The sequence below is a fragment of the Zonotrichia albicollis genome, chromosome 7 (assembly GCF_047830755.1).
Source record: "Zonotrichia albicollis isolate bZonAlb1 chromosome 7, bZonAlb1.hap1, whole genome shotgun sequence".
Lineage (NCBI taxonomy): Eukaryota > Metazoa > Chordata > Aves > Passeriformes > Passerellidae > Zonotrichia > Zonotrichia albicollis.
The window spans coordinates 46,921,916-46,937,865 of NC_133825.1; the positions used below are offsets into that span (position 1 = coordinate 46,921,916).

Genomic DNA, 15,950 nt, shown 5'->3' on the forward strand with positions numbered 1-15,950 from the left:
AATTTTGTTTTGACCTTCCTTCGGTTTGAGGAATAGAAGGCAAGGAAAGCACATCCATCCCTCTGAGGCAATTGCAAAAGATTGTGTGTGTCAGCTTCCCTCTATGTAAATACCAGCATTTTTGGAAAGTGGAGAGGGAATTAAATGTTTTTGGGTTTTGTCCTCTTTTTGCCCTCTTTTTTGAGACATGGCAGCACTGATTGTTGTTACAGGTAAGATTTTCTGGCATCTTTCCTCCATGGAGAAATGTCTTTCTCTTGGTGAAACAGCAAATCCCTTCTGTTGCCCAAAGATAGCACTGACATAGTTGGACAACATAGTTTTAGGTTTTTAAAAATTTTTTTAAAGCTACTGTAGCAACCTAGAAAAGGTTGTTTGTGCACACTAGCCTAAGATACCACAAAAATGTGTGCTATGGATAAGATATAAGCATTTCACTGATAAAAATTACAATTATCTTATATAATACTGCTTAGATAAGTATGTTCCAGTTGTCCAAATTGTTTTTTATCATGATTTATCCAATTTTCAGCGCATCTAGCACATGCAGCAGCTTTTAAGGACAGACCCTACCCACAGGAATGGGTTCTAGCTGTCTTTAACCATTTCCATTTCATTCAGACAGTGCTAACCTAGAATATCAATCTTATTCAGGTTTTTCTTTTCCTTTTATCTTTTATCTTTATTCCTTTATTACCCTCACTTCTGAGCCTGCTTGATGGAAAGCTAATACAGAGCACAGACTGAATGCAAATGGTTTAATATATTCAGGGATTAATGAAGGCATAAACCCTAAAATCACAAATCTAGAAGACATGAAAAGAAATTCAGAGTTAGAAAAATGGGTTTCTTTCCTTCCATCATCCTTTAGTTGTTGGGCTATTTCCCTATGCCCTGAGCTTTGGACAGGCTAGAGATGTGTGAACTAGCAGAGCTCCACCTCCTGATTTTGGTGAATTTAGGAAAATTGGTCATTTTGATGGAAAAAAAAAAAACTGTCAGAAAAGAAGAGCCCTTGATTTCCAGTCCCACAGTCTATAAAGAGTATTAGAGCAACACCATCAATTTACTGCTCCCACGGCCAAACCACCCAGACATTTAACTTGGAATGAGCAAAATGACACCAATAAAGGGTGAGGAATCCACTTAGAGGGTGCTGCAAAAACATGTCCCATCGCAGAGGAAGAAAACGTGCTTGGAAAGGCCTCTGGAACCTGGGGAACAGCTTTGTCCCGGGCACCTCGCGTGCGACGCGCAAAATGAGCAAGGAGAAAGAAATGCCAGCTCTTTCTGAGCTAAAAAGATGGGTCAGCACTTATCAAAACCTATTAGTTCTTCAGTCCAATTACATTTTGAATGAACACACCCCATTCCCATTGTGTTTCTCAATGAATGATTCTGGTATTTTCTTTCAGGAATATACTGAATCAGCCACTGCGGGCAATTAACTCAATAAATGACTACCAGGGGGATGCTCTGATGCTGTTTCCGTGTGAATCCAAGATCTGTGAAAAGCTGGAAGAGCACTCAGCAGGACAGTGCTGAAACTGGGGATGTGTTCCCAGCTTCACCCACTGACACAGACCCGAGAAGCTGAAGGGTAACAAATGCCAGCACTGCCAAGCAGAATCTGTCCCTGGATGGGTGTAAAACCAGTAAGAATCCAGGGTGAAAAACTGCTGCACTCAATAAAAATCACCTTTCCAAATACTGACATTTTTGCTTTTTTTTCCTGTTTAGATGCAGTTTTAGGGAAGAGAAAGGGATCATGAGAATTTACATACAAATTGCCCTAGGAAACAGTCAGATCACCCATGCAATCTTGTTTTTTTTAATAAAGGCACTTACAGATACTATGGCTTGCATATCGAAAGTTATCCTGATACTCTCCGTGGGCTTGGGCAGATATTGCTGTTTCTTTCTGCATAACCCTACTCACTAAAGATAAATATTATACCAAAAGCAAAGCTGTCCACAGGAAATGCAATTTTTGAGTCCTGCCACGTGCAGCCATGCCAATAGGAGCTACCAAAGGCTCTCACCTGGCAAGGGGCAGCCCAGGATCTCCAGCCTCATGCAGATGCTGCCCTCCTGGAACCAGGAGCGCGGGTTGATGCGGATGTAACGCGCCACCAGCGGCACCGGCAGCATGTTCAGCACTGGGATCTCCTTCTCGCTGTTCCCTTCAAAAATCTGGGGGAAAGAAAGGGCAACATCAGTGCCTCAAACTGACTCAGAGTGGTTTTGGTAAGAGAATATAAATGTAAAATGTAAAATCACCTTTCAGCTCCAGGCTGATGGTGGCTCGGGCCAGAACTGCTCTTTGAGGATGGCAATCCCCCCATTCCCCCTGGGCAATTCTGATTCTGTACCTTGGGAATTGCTCTTAAAATCAATGAGAGATGCTGCCACTGACTAATCTGTGGCCAGCCACTGCTTCCCCACCTCTGCTTTTCCCCATAAAACATGTTTTGTTCTACTCACCACATCTCCAGACTCGTTCCTCACAGCAGTCCATGCATGGCTGTCGTTGCTCACCAACACTCGGTAAGAGGTCACCCAGTTACTCCTTGAAAAAGAGAATAAATAAGTTACTTTTCAGAACTTAGAATGACTGTATTTTATTTAATATAATCAAGCTTATAAGGCTGCTAGCAGTGGAAATCCCATTTGGCAAAGTCATGCCAATCTGGATTCAACACACTGTTCAAAAAGTCTGGCACAAAGAAGCAAAATCCTGGTGAGATAATATTCTGGGATTCCAGGGGGTGAGAGACTTGCTGCTCTTCTCTCCTTTTATATGCAGAATTTGGGATAAATGGCTTATCTAGAATAGATTTATGCAGTGTTCAAAGATCATCTTTTCAGCTGCAGAACATTTATTAGTTCTGCTGTTATTATCAGAGAGGATGGGAAAAAAGTAATAAATCCTCAAGGATGAAACATCTGTGAATTTCAACCAGCAAAATTTCCATTTCTTTCAATAGAAGAATAACTGGTGCCTGCAGTTGTTCTTGTATTTATTAGCAAGAGGCGGGGACAAAGAGACAATTGATCACAGGACTACTGCAATCCTACAATATCCTGATCAATCCCCAATAGGCTGATTTTTCTAATGTCATCTGATTTACAGCAAAATCCCCTTTCATCTAAAAAAGTCAAATATTTCAGTTATGCCTCATCTGGATTCAGCTAAAGAAGAATATGAGCAAATGTAAAATGCTGTTTCCTATATTCTGGATTAAAGCTGTGGAATTTCACACTGCTCAGGCAATACCTGTGGACAGGAAACAATGTGTGTACAGGGCTGGAGAAGGCTGGAGAAAGCAATGCCTGACTCTCCCCCCACATTTGTTACTCAGAAAGGGCAGCAGTGATTTGCTTTCCCCCCTAACACCTGGTTTCAGTAGGCAGGGACTTGGAGGAGAGCTGTGCCTTGGAGGAACATTTGTACCATGAAGTCAGTCCAGGATGATTAAATTCCATATTTATGTGCAACCAGCAGGACTCTGGAGCTGCTCTTCTTCAGCACAGGCTCTTATCTAAGCTTCAGTCCCATGGCTGGGAGTGAAACCAGGGCTAGGAAAGCTCTTGGTACTGGAGAGAAGAAAAGGGCACTTGGGCAGGTAGAGAAGCAGCAGAGCATAAAAATTGAAGATCAGGAGTGCCTGGAAGGACAGAAACACCTAAGGACCTCCTCTTGTACTGCTCCTGTACAAATACAACTTTGATTTGTTTTTTTTTTTTTATTCTTTTAAAATCACCTAATAACAGCAAACTACCTATGAGCACACACTCCACATTGAACCCATTGTGCCTGTGTTTAGGGACAATCCAGCCTTTATGTGCTCACTAAAGAGTCAGGCTTCTAATGGAGACCGAAAAGGGACAAGGACGGAACAAGGGAAAAACCATCAGCTCCACTTCACCAAGCCTTGTACAAAACAGACAACTGAGGTTTTTAACACATCTGAAAACAAAGATGAGGTAAATATTTAGTAGCATTTGGAAAATCACTCCTGGATATTCTTTACTAATGCCCCCAAAACTAAAGAAAATGAGATTTTGAAAAAAACCCAACAAAATAACAACTGAACAAACCCAGCTCTGTTTTAGACACTAAACCAGTCCTTTGCAACTCTTTCACCAGCCTTCTTCAGTGAATAGACTTTGCCATTCATGTTAGATTAAATGGAAAAATCTTGACTATTGCCAAGCAGGCAACTTTTTGTTATGGCAATGAAAAGAAGGGTACATCTATCACTTGTAATGCACACAACTTTAGTATTTGGTAAACAACTGTAACAAGTTAGCAGCACTCTGAAAATCCTAATTGTCTGCCTTTCAGTGGAAGGGCTCCTGGGGTAGGAGATTTACTGCAGAGCTGAGAAGTGCCGTGCTGGCGTCTCTAAAATTTGGCTGTAAAATGATAAATGACACACAACAAAATAAACAGTGACTTCAGCATGCTGGATAAGTTTCTCCTGACTCTTGCAAAGAACTTTCTTCCCTCAGCTTCTCTGTGTTCTCAAGTTGAAGAAAGGCTGATTTACTTCTGTCAAATAAAGGAGCTGACAAGAGGGAAGGAGAGGGAGCTGTGACAAGGACATGGAGTGCCAAGACAGGGGCGATGAAAGAAAGTAGGTTTGGATCAGATATTGGGAAGAAATTTTTGGTTGTGAAGGTGCTGAGGCCCTGGCACAGGGTGCCCAGATCCCTGGCAGTGCCCAAGGCCAGGTTGGACAGGGTTGGGAGCAGCCTGGGACAGTGGAAGGTGTCCCTGCCCATGGCAGGGGAGGAATGGGAGCTTTAAGGTCCCTTCCAGCCCAAACCATTCTATAAAATGGCCAACAGCAAAACTCTAAAAAGAGGAAAATAGCTTTTTCTGAATTACTAGAAAAAGATGAGCTTGAGAGCAAAACTCCTGGGTTTGAAGGAGAGTGCTGGTGGCACTGTACATATTCAATGCACCTACAATTATATTGGGCTTTTTGCTGTTTTGGTTTTTTTTTTTATTTCCTTGCTCATTTTGTTGGGAGTTTGCATGAGCTTTGCATAATTGATTTTTTTACTATTCTTGACCATCTCTCAAAATCAGACTAAATGACCAAGAGAGACAACGCCACAAACCAAATAACACCATTGCTCCTGAAGTATTACAGAACTTTGTTCACTTCAACTGCATAGATCAGATTAGGAAGGCAAACACAACACATCCATATTCATTGCTCAACATTTGCAGAAGCAATTCAAACAGAGTACTAAAGTCACACGAAACCATGACAAACGTGGACAGACTTTTGTAAGAAAATCATGGCACATACAGGATGTTTTAAAAGAACAAGCTTGATTTACTGGCATGAGAAAATGTTGCTGTCACAGTAACATTTCTAAGCTGGGACTTTCATTTAACATATTTTTATTTTCTCACTCCCTACCACTACAAAAGTTCAAACCTCTCCCAAAGGAAAACACATACAAGTAGTCCTGCACATTTTCCATCTTGAGTGGCAACAAGCAGCGTGCTGTGGAGAGGCAGAATGCAATTAAAACCCTAATGGACTGCATCCAGTCTTGGACACTGGCAGGACAGAAGGACCTCAGAGGGTCATGGAGGAGGTAAATCAGTGCAATGTATGAAGGTACACACCATATACTATTCATTGTGTTTGCCTGTGAGGAAAAAGCAGAATAAAAACATCACAGGGGATCAGATCCTTCTCTCACTGGGACTGCGTGCCAAGTTGTCTCCAGGGGCTTAAATCCTTCCCTCTTTTTCCCCCAATGCCACAATAAAAACAGCTTCTGATAATCTAAGGAGGCTCCTGTAAACTGAGGCTCCTCTGGGAAATGGCACCTTCTCCCTAAAAGCCACATCCCCCACACTGGGGAAGGGAGCTCTGTGTGGGTTCTTGGGTCAGAGGACCTGGAATAAACCCCAGCAAAGCCCTAATTGACTGAGTCATCAAACCCCAGACACTTCCACAGCTCCAGACAGACAAGAACTCACTAAATCCTCCCAAGAGCTGCAGCTTTCCCTCCTGTGTATGGCACAGGAGGGCTGCTGACCCCAGCGAGCAGCTGGATGTGGAACAGCATTTCCTGGGATCCAGGAGTTCCAGAAACACCTGGTTTATTCATGCAGGCACAGAAATTTAAAGCTTTTTTTGTGGCAATCCATCAGAGGAACAGGGCAGCTAAAGCCAAGCCTTGTGCTAGGAGAGGTATTGGGGAATTTTGTCTGTGTGATCACCTGGTGACACCAAGATCCATCTCCTCAGTTTGGGATTTGCAGACAGGGATTTCTGTCACATCCAATCTCTTTGGAGCCCATCAGCACTGGGGCTGTCTAAGGAAGGCTGAAATAAAGCTGTAATGTTTTCCCAGACTCAGGATGTCCCTGCTGCTGTTTCACAGAAGCTTTTCTGGTTTCACTCAATAAAATATCTCAGGACCTACCACTCCACCCCTAAGAGAAAAATACAGATATTTGCTGGGTTTATAGAGCTGAGGAGACAGAATTCTAGGGAAGTCTCAGGCCAGCATTCACAAAAGAGAGCATTAATTATGGAGCTCTTTCTTGGCACAGAAGCCATTGTGTGACAATCCAGGAGTGTTTGAGGTTACCCCCAGCCCATCACCCTCTGCCACAAAGTGCCACTTCTGCCTCACAAATTTCCTCCATGCTGGAAAAAGATCACAAGGTACAGATTTGACAGGGAGCCTTTGGATTCAGGTGCATCCCTTTTAAATAATCCCTTTTAAAATTTATGGCAGCCTTATCTCTTCAGACGCAGCTTATCTGAAAAATCTCAGTATCCACTGACAATATTAATCAATTCTTTTCAGAGACAGTAAATGCAAAAATCAAAATATTATTCAAATTCACTTAATAGGGTGGATTTTTGAATTATTACTAATTATTTGATTTTTATCTGGAATGCACTGGCCTTAGACAAAGCTTATTTGAACACCTTCAATTTCAAATCCAGTCTTTTGTGCTGCATGAAAATGTCCTGCTTTTCCATTTTTATCCAAAAAAGAAAAGCTTGCCCAGGGACAGAGACAGTAAACCTGAATCAAAGCAGAGAATTAAAAGCAGATCTCCTACAGCTTTGGCAGGTTCCTGTCCCAGTAATCAGCTTTTCCTTATCTACCCACAGCATCAGCTACTGAGCAAAAAGATCATGGGCAGCACCAGAACAGCAAAACATCTTCCAGCCGTGCCTGCCCTGATACAATTTCCTGACTTTTCTCTCTGTGTGTTGGACAAAGGCTGAATCCCAGCTCAGGAGAATGGGAAGCAGAGGAGGAATGCCAGGTTTTTCCTGCCCAGGCTACAGCAGGCAGGGGATCAGCTGGGAATTGGGATTGTTTGGGGTTTTTCTCTTTGAGCAGCTCCTGCTGCATGTCATGTTTTAATGCCAAGCTTCTCAATCATGGAAAGCTGACCAGCAACAAGTGAAATAAATCTAAAATAAATATTGATCCTCACATCTGAGGGTGCTTTTCCACATCAAAGAAAGCACAGAGGATTTGAGGTGCTGGTGAGCAGAAGCTCAAGCCCAGAGTGGCAGACATGGGTCACAGAGAAGACTGAAGGGATGGAGCATCTTCCTGTCTGGAAAGGAGAGAACTGGGGGTGTTCTGGCTGCAGAAGGCTCTGGATTGGACCTTAGAGCAACTTCCAGGGCCTGAGGGGGCTCCAGGAGAGCTGGAGAGGAATTTGGGACAAGGGATGGAGGCACAGGACACAGGGAATGGCTCCCAGTGCCAGAGGGCAGGGATGGATGGGAGATTGGGAATTGGGAATTGTTCCTGCAAGAACAGATTGCCCAGAGAAGCTGTGGCTGCCCCTGGACCCCTGGAAGTATCCAAGACCAGCCTTGGGATCATGGAAGGTGTCCTATGGCAGGGGGATTGGAGCAGGATGACTTTTGACATCCATCCTAACCCAAAATATTCCATGATTCTCTGACATTCTTGGAATGAGACCAGCAAACACCAGCAGAGCTCCCATGAACAACAGACCTGGCTCTAACTGAGCATTTTATTCTTCTGCTGTCAGGCCAACCTGATTTATCTGCAATAGAACCCCTAAAATTAATATAAAATAGACCCATTCAGGCAAATAAATGTGTACCCAGCAATAATAAATAAACTGAAACACCAAAGTACTTGATAAAGCAAAATCTCTGTACCAAAAAAATGCTGGACAAGCTTTATACTAAATGATACTAATGCAACAGAATCAGCATGCTGGCAATTAAATGGCTTTCTACTTGAAAAATTAATTTGTACTCTCATGCAATTAAATGTAAAACCATTAATATTAATATTCTATAATAATAATTATGCTGATAAAATTTTAAATCACCCACTGCCAAACAGCTTCCAAATCAGCCAAGTCAGAAAATGCCCAGGAAAACCACAGGTAGCCCAGCAAGTTTTGCAAACTAATTAAAATAAATATGATTTAGGAGATGAAGACTGACTAGCCAGCAAGGGTATTTTTTTAATAATTGAAATCTTTGAATGTTTAATTTTTAAAATTGCTTCTAGCTGACTGAAATGAATGTACTGCTGTGAAATCCATTTCTTTGGAGGCCCAATGAAGAAAAGCTCAGAGCCAGAATTTCACTTGCTTGAAGTGAATTCAGCACAGATTTTTCAAAGCTCTACTCAATAAACAGGAGTTGGGGTTGCAAATACCTTTCCAACCCAACATCTTCAACTTACAGCCAGGTTTTTACATCAATTTTATGACATTACAGAAAATCTGGTGCCAGCTGTGGATGTTCGTCTTTTTGCTGTTGTACATTCAGCCAGTAATGCCTGAAGGTGCCAGGGTCAGGGACATCCTCTGCTCCAAACATTTTGGTCTTAAATCCCCTCATTTTGGGCCACTCTGCAATGAGATCTGCATAAGTTTGAAATTCTTTCTGCAGCAGATCCTGTGTATCTGCTGAACACAACCAAGCTGTGATGCCTTTTCTTCTAAACCTTTTTGTGGCATTCTTAATTTTCCATTTGTTTTTTGTGCCTACCTCACCTTTGTCAATCAGTTGAGTATTTGAGGAGAGAAATCCAGACTTTCCAGGCAACGCCTCACTTCATGAATGTTAAAATACAGGAAAATGAAAGTAAATGAGAGTCACCAGCAAACAAACACTGCCATTTGTGCCCACAGCTGAGAGAATATTTACAGCAATGCTGGAGGCTCTGAAGCCCTCAGAGAGGTGGCCAAGTGCCACCCAGTGCACGTGGAGGGGACATTGGTTTGGGAAGGGCACAAATGGTGGGACAAGGAGCTTGATGAACATGAACCCCACCCAACCACTCTCATTGCGCCAAGTCATCACTCACATGCCAAAGACACAAACTCAGACTGTCATGAGTAAGGGTGAGCAATCAGCTGCAGCAGATGCCTAAATTCACTGCAAGTCTCCTTTTCCAAAAGGATTCACCTCATTTGATTTCAAGTCCCTTCCACAGAGGTTGCAAAGCTTTCCTTCCTCTTCTGAGCATACCCTCTGTGCAGGGCAGGTTCTGTCCCCTCCTCAGCACCCTCTGGGCGTGCAGAGTGACCAGGCAGGACCCTGTGGGAGTGCAGAGTGACCACAGCCCCAGGGTGGCACTGTCCTGCTCCCTGCAGTGAGTGACAGAGGTTGGGCACAGGATCCCCGTGACAAATCAGAGCCACAACAGAACAGCATCAGCTCTGACATTTCTGTCAGACAGACTTGGGAAAGCATCAATCTGTGCCTGGGCGTGCTGTCAGCACCCCACCCACACAGGATCACCCCAGCTGGTCACCGAGGCAGCTCCCCAGAGGTGGGGAGGGCTCATCAGTGACAAAATCCTGGGCAGGGGCAAGAACTGAGCTGGAAAATCAACAGGGCACAGGGAGTGAAATTAAACAAATAGATGGACAGCCCTGGAGGTGCAGCTGCCAAAGGCTGGCTCATGAAAACCCATGAGAGGGATTCACCAAGCCACACCCAGAGAAAATCAAACTTTTTAGGTAAACCCATCATAAACATTAGTGTAACATGGAACTGCTGACATTATTATCTCAAGGGAGCTTTTCCTGCAATGAGTTCAGGTTGTTTTATAACTCCCATCAATACACTTGATATGATTTATATGGATTTGGAACAATTCACCCTACGAGGCTGACTTTGGGAAAGCTGTAATCATCTCTGCAGTCCTGTCACCCAGTCAGGGCAAATAACAGTTTGCACTGATTTAATGCACCAGAATTACCCAAGTCTGCACACAGCAGCTGCTTGTTTTGTTACATGATCTGGATAAAACATGGAGACATTTCCCCTGGACTTGTTGAAGTTTCACCAGGGTGTGTTTTCACAGCCTCTGTGAGGGGACAGGAGGAGCTGCTCTGAAAGGCAGAGCCAGCTTTGTCTGTTGTGCTTGTGAGCTGGGCAGGGTTTGGGGTTTATCCTTCTCTGCTCTCACAAGCAGAATTGCACTGCTGAATTCTGGCCCTTCATGTGTACAGTGCAAAATTCTGTTTTAGATCGTAGTAGCAGCTCAAAGGGGCTTATTCTTCTCTGCTCTCACAAGAAGCACTGCACTGCTGAATTCTGGCCCTTCATGTGTAAAATGCAAAATTCTCTTCTCTTAGATTATAGTAGCAGCTCAAAATACCTGTGAATATCCCACTCCACTTTCCTGAATGCTATCCCAGTGTCACTGGAAGGATTATCACTGCTCTTCTGGTATTGTTGGAATATTGAAGATGCTCATGTGATCACCTCTTCAGGAAGCCAGTGTTACTACTGAGACCTGAGCACCAGGAATAGCTGAAAAGACCCTGGCAATGTTGGACTTGATAATCTTAGAGGCATTTTCCAACTTTAATGATTCTGTGACTGATTTTTACTGCCTTGCAAGCAAGGAAATGATTCCTTTGCCATAGACACTGCCTAAACACCAAATCTGAGCTTCTGAGAATCTGCCAGTGAGTGCAGCAATGAGTTGGAATGTGGGGCAGCACATTCATTTGGTGACTGAAGAGCAGAATGCTGTAACACCGAAATTAGAAGCAAGCAGGCAAATTGCACTGACCTAAATTTATCCTCAGCTGCATCTCTGGAAGGCACCCAGCTTGTTACAGACCTTCAGTTCCCTCAGGACAGTTTGTCAGAAGGGATGCTGGGGCATCATGAGGAGCTGCACTGCACACAGGGAAGGCTGAGCTCGAGGGTGCACCACCAAAAAAATTGCAAAATCGTTCTCCTGTTCAATCACAGGGATCTTGTCTGTAGCAAAAGCATGATCAGACACAAAATCCAATCTGCTGGGCATTAATTATTTGCTATTCCTACAGAGCAGAACAGGGAAACCAAAGTTTCACAGGAAGGAATGTGCCATGGTGTCTACACCAGCTTCTGGCTAAAATGTTTCTTCAGCACTAATAAAAATAAGTGACCAGCTTAAAAAGTTGTCAGTTTAGAAACAGACAATACATGCAAGCCATTCCTTCCAGCCAGCAGCACCACTGATTTGGTGTCTCCTCAAACCTTTTAAGAGCTATTGCAATTTTGGAAGACACAGGAAATAACCTCTACCCAAATCAGACTTGAAAAATTATGATGCTCCCCCAACATTTTTTTCCTTAAAGACAAATATCTTGCATAAAAGTAAAAAATCTTCAATTTTTTTATGAAGCTGAAAGGTCTTAAAGAGAGCTTACTTGAAAGTAAGTCTATTTTGATTTTTCTCTAAAAATTTCATAATTTTGCTGCAGAACTCCAACTTTCTGCACAGATCATTTCATCCATGCTTTTCCTTATTATTGTCATTTTGTCATTCCATGGCATGGGGTGATAGTTCACAATTTACCGTGACTGAAAGGTTAATTTTTAGAAAACACATCTCACTCACTGCAACATTACATCCTCTCCTGAAAACCACAACATCCTCTGCATTCACACAGCCTGAAGCTTTACATTACTGTCAGCACACGCTGACTCTATTTTGACATGTGGGTTTTCTCTTGATACAAAAAATGATGCTGAATTATCAGAAGAGAGTTTGGTTTGTGGGAAACAAGTTTACTCTGTTTTTCAAATTCCTGCCAAACTGCTAAGAGTGATTAATAGTTTCTTTCCCTCTGTCAAGAGAGTGCATATTTTAAATTACAACATCATTGCTTTAAATCCCTGGCCCAATTCCACAGTGATGCTTCCAGTGTCCCACTCTACAGCCTTGAACAGTTCTTTAATGATATTTGGTTCCTAAAACTGGCAGATGTATTGGCAGCAATAAGAAGAATTACATATATTATTATTTCATTTATTATTATACATATATTTTTATTATTATTCATTATTATTACTTAAGAATTACTTAAGAATTACATTATTCATTATTATTACTTAAGAATTACTTATTATTAAGATTTACATATTATTATTACATATATTATTTCTGCCCCAAAGCAACAGATATCCTTCTCACTTACAAGACATTGGATTTTATCCCCATTAGCCAGCACTTGTGGCAATCCTGATTTTTGGATATCTTCAGTGTAAAAATCAAAAAGAAGTCCTGGTTTTCACAGCTGGGCTCAATTTTTTCTGTGGAATTCATCATCTGCAGATATTCTGGATGATCTAAGCAGATTTGCCCATTTATGGTGGCAAAAGAACCCTTTTCCATGATTTCAGGTTTCCCAGGAATGACTGAGGTGCCTGAACAGCAACAGCCCTCAAGCTCACGTGCTTGCTTTGACTGGTAAAAGGAAGGACTCCTCAAATCCAGGATCTTTTTGTTCAAAGCCTGTTTTTGCTTGTTTCAGGCTTAAAAAAGAGAGGAGAAAAATCTGATTCACAGAATATATATTATATATTATATATATTATATATTATATATTATATATTATATATTATATATTATATATTATATATTATATATTATATATTATATATTATATATTATATATTATATATTATATATCATATGTTATATGTCATATGTTATATGTTATATAAAATAGTTTCTTTCTGGGGGACAGAAATTTATACATATATATAAATATATATATAATCGTGTCTGATCGGAGTGGTCACCAGACTCCAGGTGCCAGAGCTGCCCCAAAGGAGGAAAAGGATGAGTCCAGCACCAGAAAATGAGCTCTGCCTGCAGCATCACACACAGGAGAGCACAGGCCAGACTGCTGGGAGCTCAAGTGTTGCAGCTTTGCAGTGAAGGGCAAAGAAGTTTGAGGGAGGATCCTGCAGGGTGTCCTTGCCTGCCCTCCCTTGGCATTTTAAATGTCCCCATCAGGTCAGCAGCAGGAAACTGCAGGGACCAGGACAGGTACACATCTAAGCACATCTTCCAGTGAAGTACAGGTTTTTCATTCTGTCAAAGATGCTTGTTCAATAAAAAACAGTTGGTTTAGTTGTTCTTTATCCCAGTGTCATGGAATCACAGAATGCTTTAGGTTGGAAGGGACCTTAAGGACCATCCTGTTCCACCCCTGGCATGGGCAGGGACACCTTCCACTGTCCCACTCCAAGCCCCAGTGTCCAACCTGGCCTTGGATCTCCAGGGATGCAGCCCCAGCTCTCTGGGCACCTGTGCCAGAGCCTGCCACCCTCACAGGAAAGAATTTCTTCCTAATATCTAATATAAGCCTGCCCTCCTTCAGTGCCTTGATTTTTTATTTTTAAAATATAAAGCTGGGAAAGTCTCCAAGGCTTTGGACTAAATAAAAATCTTCCCTCGGCTCCCCTGCTTGGCAGGTTTTCACTTCTAATACAACACAGATCAGAGAGGTGGTTTTTTGGCTCTCATACCTACAATAAGCTTATTCCCCAGCATATGTTTCCATCAGTCATGAAAGCACTCTCTTCTTGTCACACAGCCTCATAGAGCTGGGAATGTGCCTCAGGTAACAGAAGGGCATCTTTTGGCACAAAATTTCCCATCACAAACAATCCCTTTTGATACCATCCCTGTCAGCAGCTGAGGGTCAGGGAAGGAAGCTGATGAGTCTCCTTTGTTTTTGAGGCACAAAGGAACCTGCCCACCCCAAAACAAGTCCCACCCCTCTCTTTCTGTCCCTTTCTGGGGCTGTTTCTCCCCTCTGCCCTGCTCCTTCCATGGGGCACAGCTCAGTCCTCCAGGAGGTGTTCTCAGGAGACTTTAACCTGTCCACAGCACAGCTGGTCCTGGTGAAAGCATCTTTACTCCTGGCAGGCAGAAATGTGCCTGTTTCTCCTCAAATCTCAGCAGTAATCCAGGAGGAGCCTGGTCCTGCTCTGCCAGCACCAATCCTGCTCTTCCTGCAGACCCTCAGGGCTCTGCCCACCCATTTTTTATAGAAAAGAGTCAAACACAAAATTTGACCCATGGCAGGGGAGCTGAAACTCAACAATCTTTAAGATCCATTCCAACCCAAACCGTTCTGTGGTTTGGTGTTTCTATGGTTCTAAAAACCCCCAAAACCCCAAAATGACTGTGAATACCAGCCATAAATAGAGTGTCAAGATCTGCTGTAAACTCCTAACAGAGCTGAACTAAAAATAGAAGCATGACAGGGTGAAGCAGTGCAGCTCTGGCGTTGAGAGGAACAGCAATGTCAAGAGGATGAATAAAGAAAAGAGTAAGGCTTTGCTTCATAATTACCTACCTACCACAGAACAATGTGGAATAAATATAGAAACCTTATTGCCAAATAAGCACCTACTCCCACAAGCGCATTAAAAGAAATTAAACAAAAAAATCCCCACAAAAAATTCAGCTGTTGAAAGGAAAATATGATTTTTTTAAGATACGAGTGACATTTTTTCTGGTTTACCTTCAATTACATGTCACATTCATTTTCTAAGGGAGGATTCTGACAGAATGGATCTCTCAGAGTGATTGTGCATCTCTTGCACACTTGTGCAAAAGGTCCAGCAGCACAAGTGCCATTATCTGCTCACACAAAGCTGTGAGACTCAGTGACAAATTAAAAGGCCAAACAAACAGGTAAAGAGCACGAAAAAACCCCAAATCCTCACCTCCAGTTCCTGTATCCCTCTCATACATTCCACAACAGTCACAGAGCAGTAAATGCAGACAAATCTGGGCAAAACACTTATTTCTCTGTGCCATGAGAATTCTCTAGCACAAGCAGTGGCCAGAAAGCTCAAAAATAGTATATTTAAATATACATACAATATATATATTTGCATAATTACATGCAGATATGTAATTAAGTAATATTTTAAATAAAATAAATTCTAAATAGATATAAATTTATAAATAATATGTTCACATATATAATACATATGTAAATATATATAGTACTATGAAGTTTGTTTTATCTGCTCACATAAAAATCATGTTGTTTTGGAATTACTTAGAGATTACCTAGGGATTACCTAGACATCTCAGAGAGGCATGGTTATTTGAAACTAAATTAGAAAGTTCCCTGAAACTATAACCTGAGCTAATCAAGCTAAATATTGGGAAAGAATGAGGAAGTTTAACACAAGCATGACAAGGTGAATGTAAAGATCCGAATGTAGATCATGACTAGAGAAGTTTGCTACCCTTAAACTTCTATTTTATGCCATGTATAATGACTTTGCCTTATATATAGATGTAAATATATGCATAATATTATTACTATTTTATAATATACATATTTATTTATATATATAAAATGATTTTGCCTTATACATAGAAGTATATATATTATATCATTATACATATTTATTTTTATATATATAATGACTTTGCCATTCATATCATATCAATCAAATTATATCATATCATATCATATCAACATATTGCATTACATTGTATATTATATTATATTATATTATATTATATTATATTATATTATATTATATTATATTATATTATATTATATTATATTATATTTTTTAAAAATGTGTATATAATGACTTTGCCTTATATAACACAACTTT

The 15,950-nt window shown here is 41.5% G+C and overlaps 1 protein-coding gene across 1 annotated transcript in view; it reads right to left on the reverse strand.

Moving 5' to 3' along the window:
• The window catches only part of CPXM2 (carboxypeptidase X, M14 family member 2), a 67,953-nt gene that overhangs the window by 24,040 nt on the left and 27,963 nt on the right, over positions 1 to 15,950 (reverse strand). Inside the window, exons 4-5 of the mRNA XM_005494844.3 lie at positions 2,485 to 2,569; positions 2,043 to 2,193 (exon numbers count right to left, since the gene is read on the reverse strand). Of these exons, the coding sequence (XP_005494901.1) occupies positions 2,043 to 2,193; positions 2,485 to 2,569 (236 nt within the window). The remainder of the gene's footprint in view (positions 1 to 2,042; positions 2,194 to 2,484; positions 2,570 to 15,950) is intronic.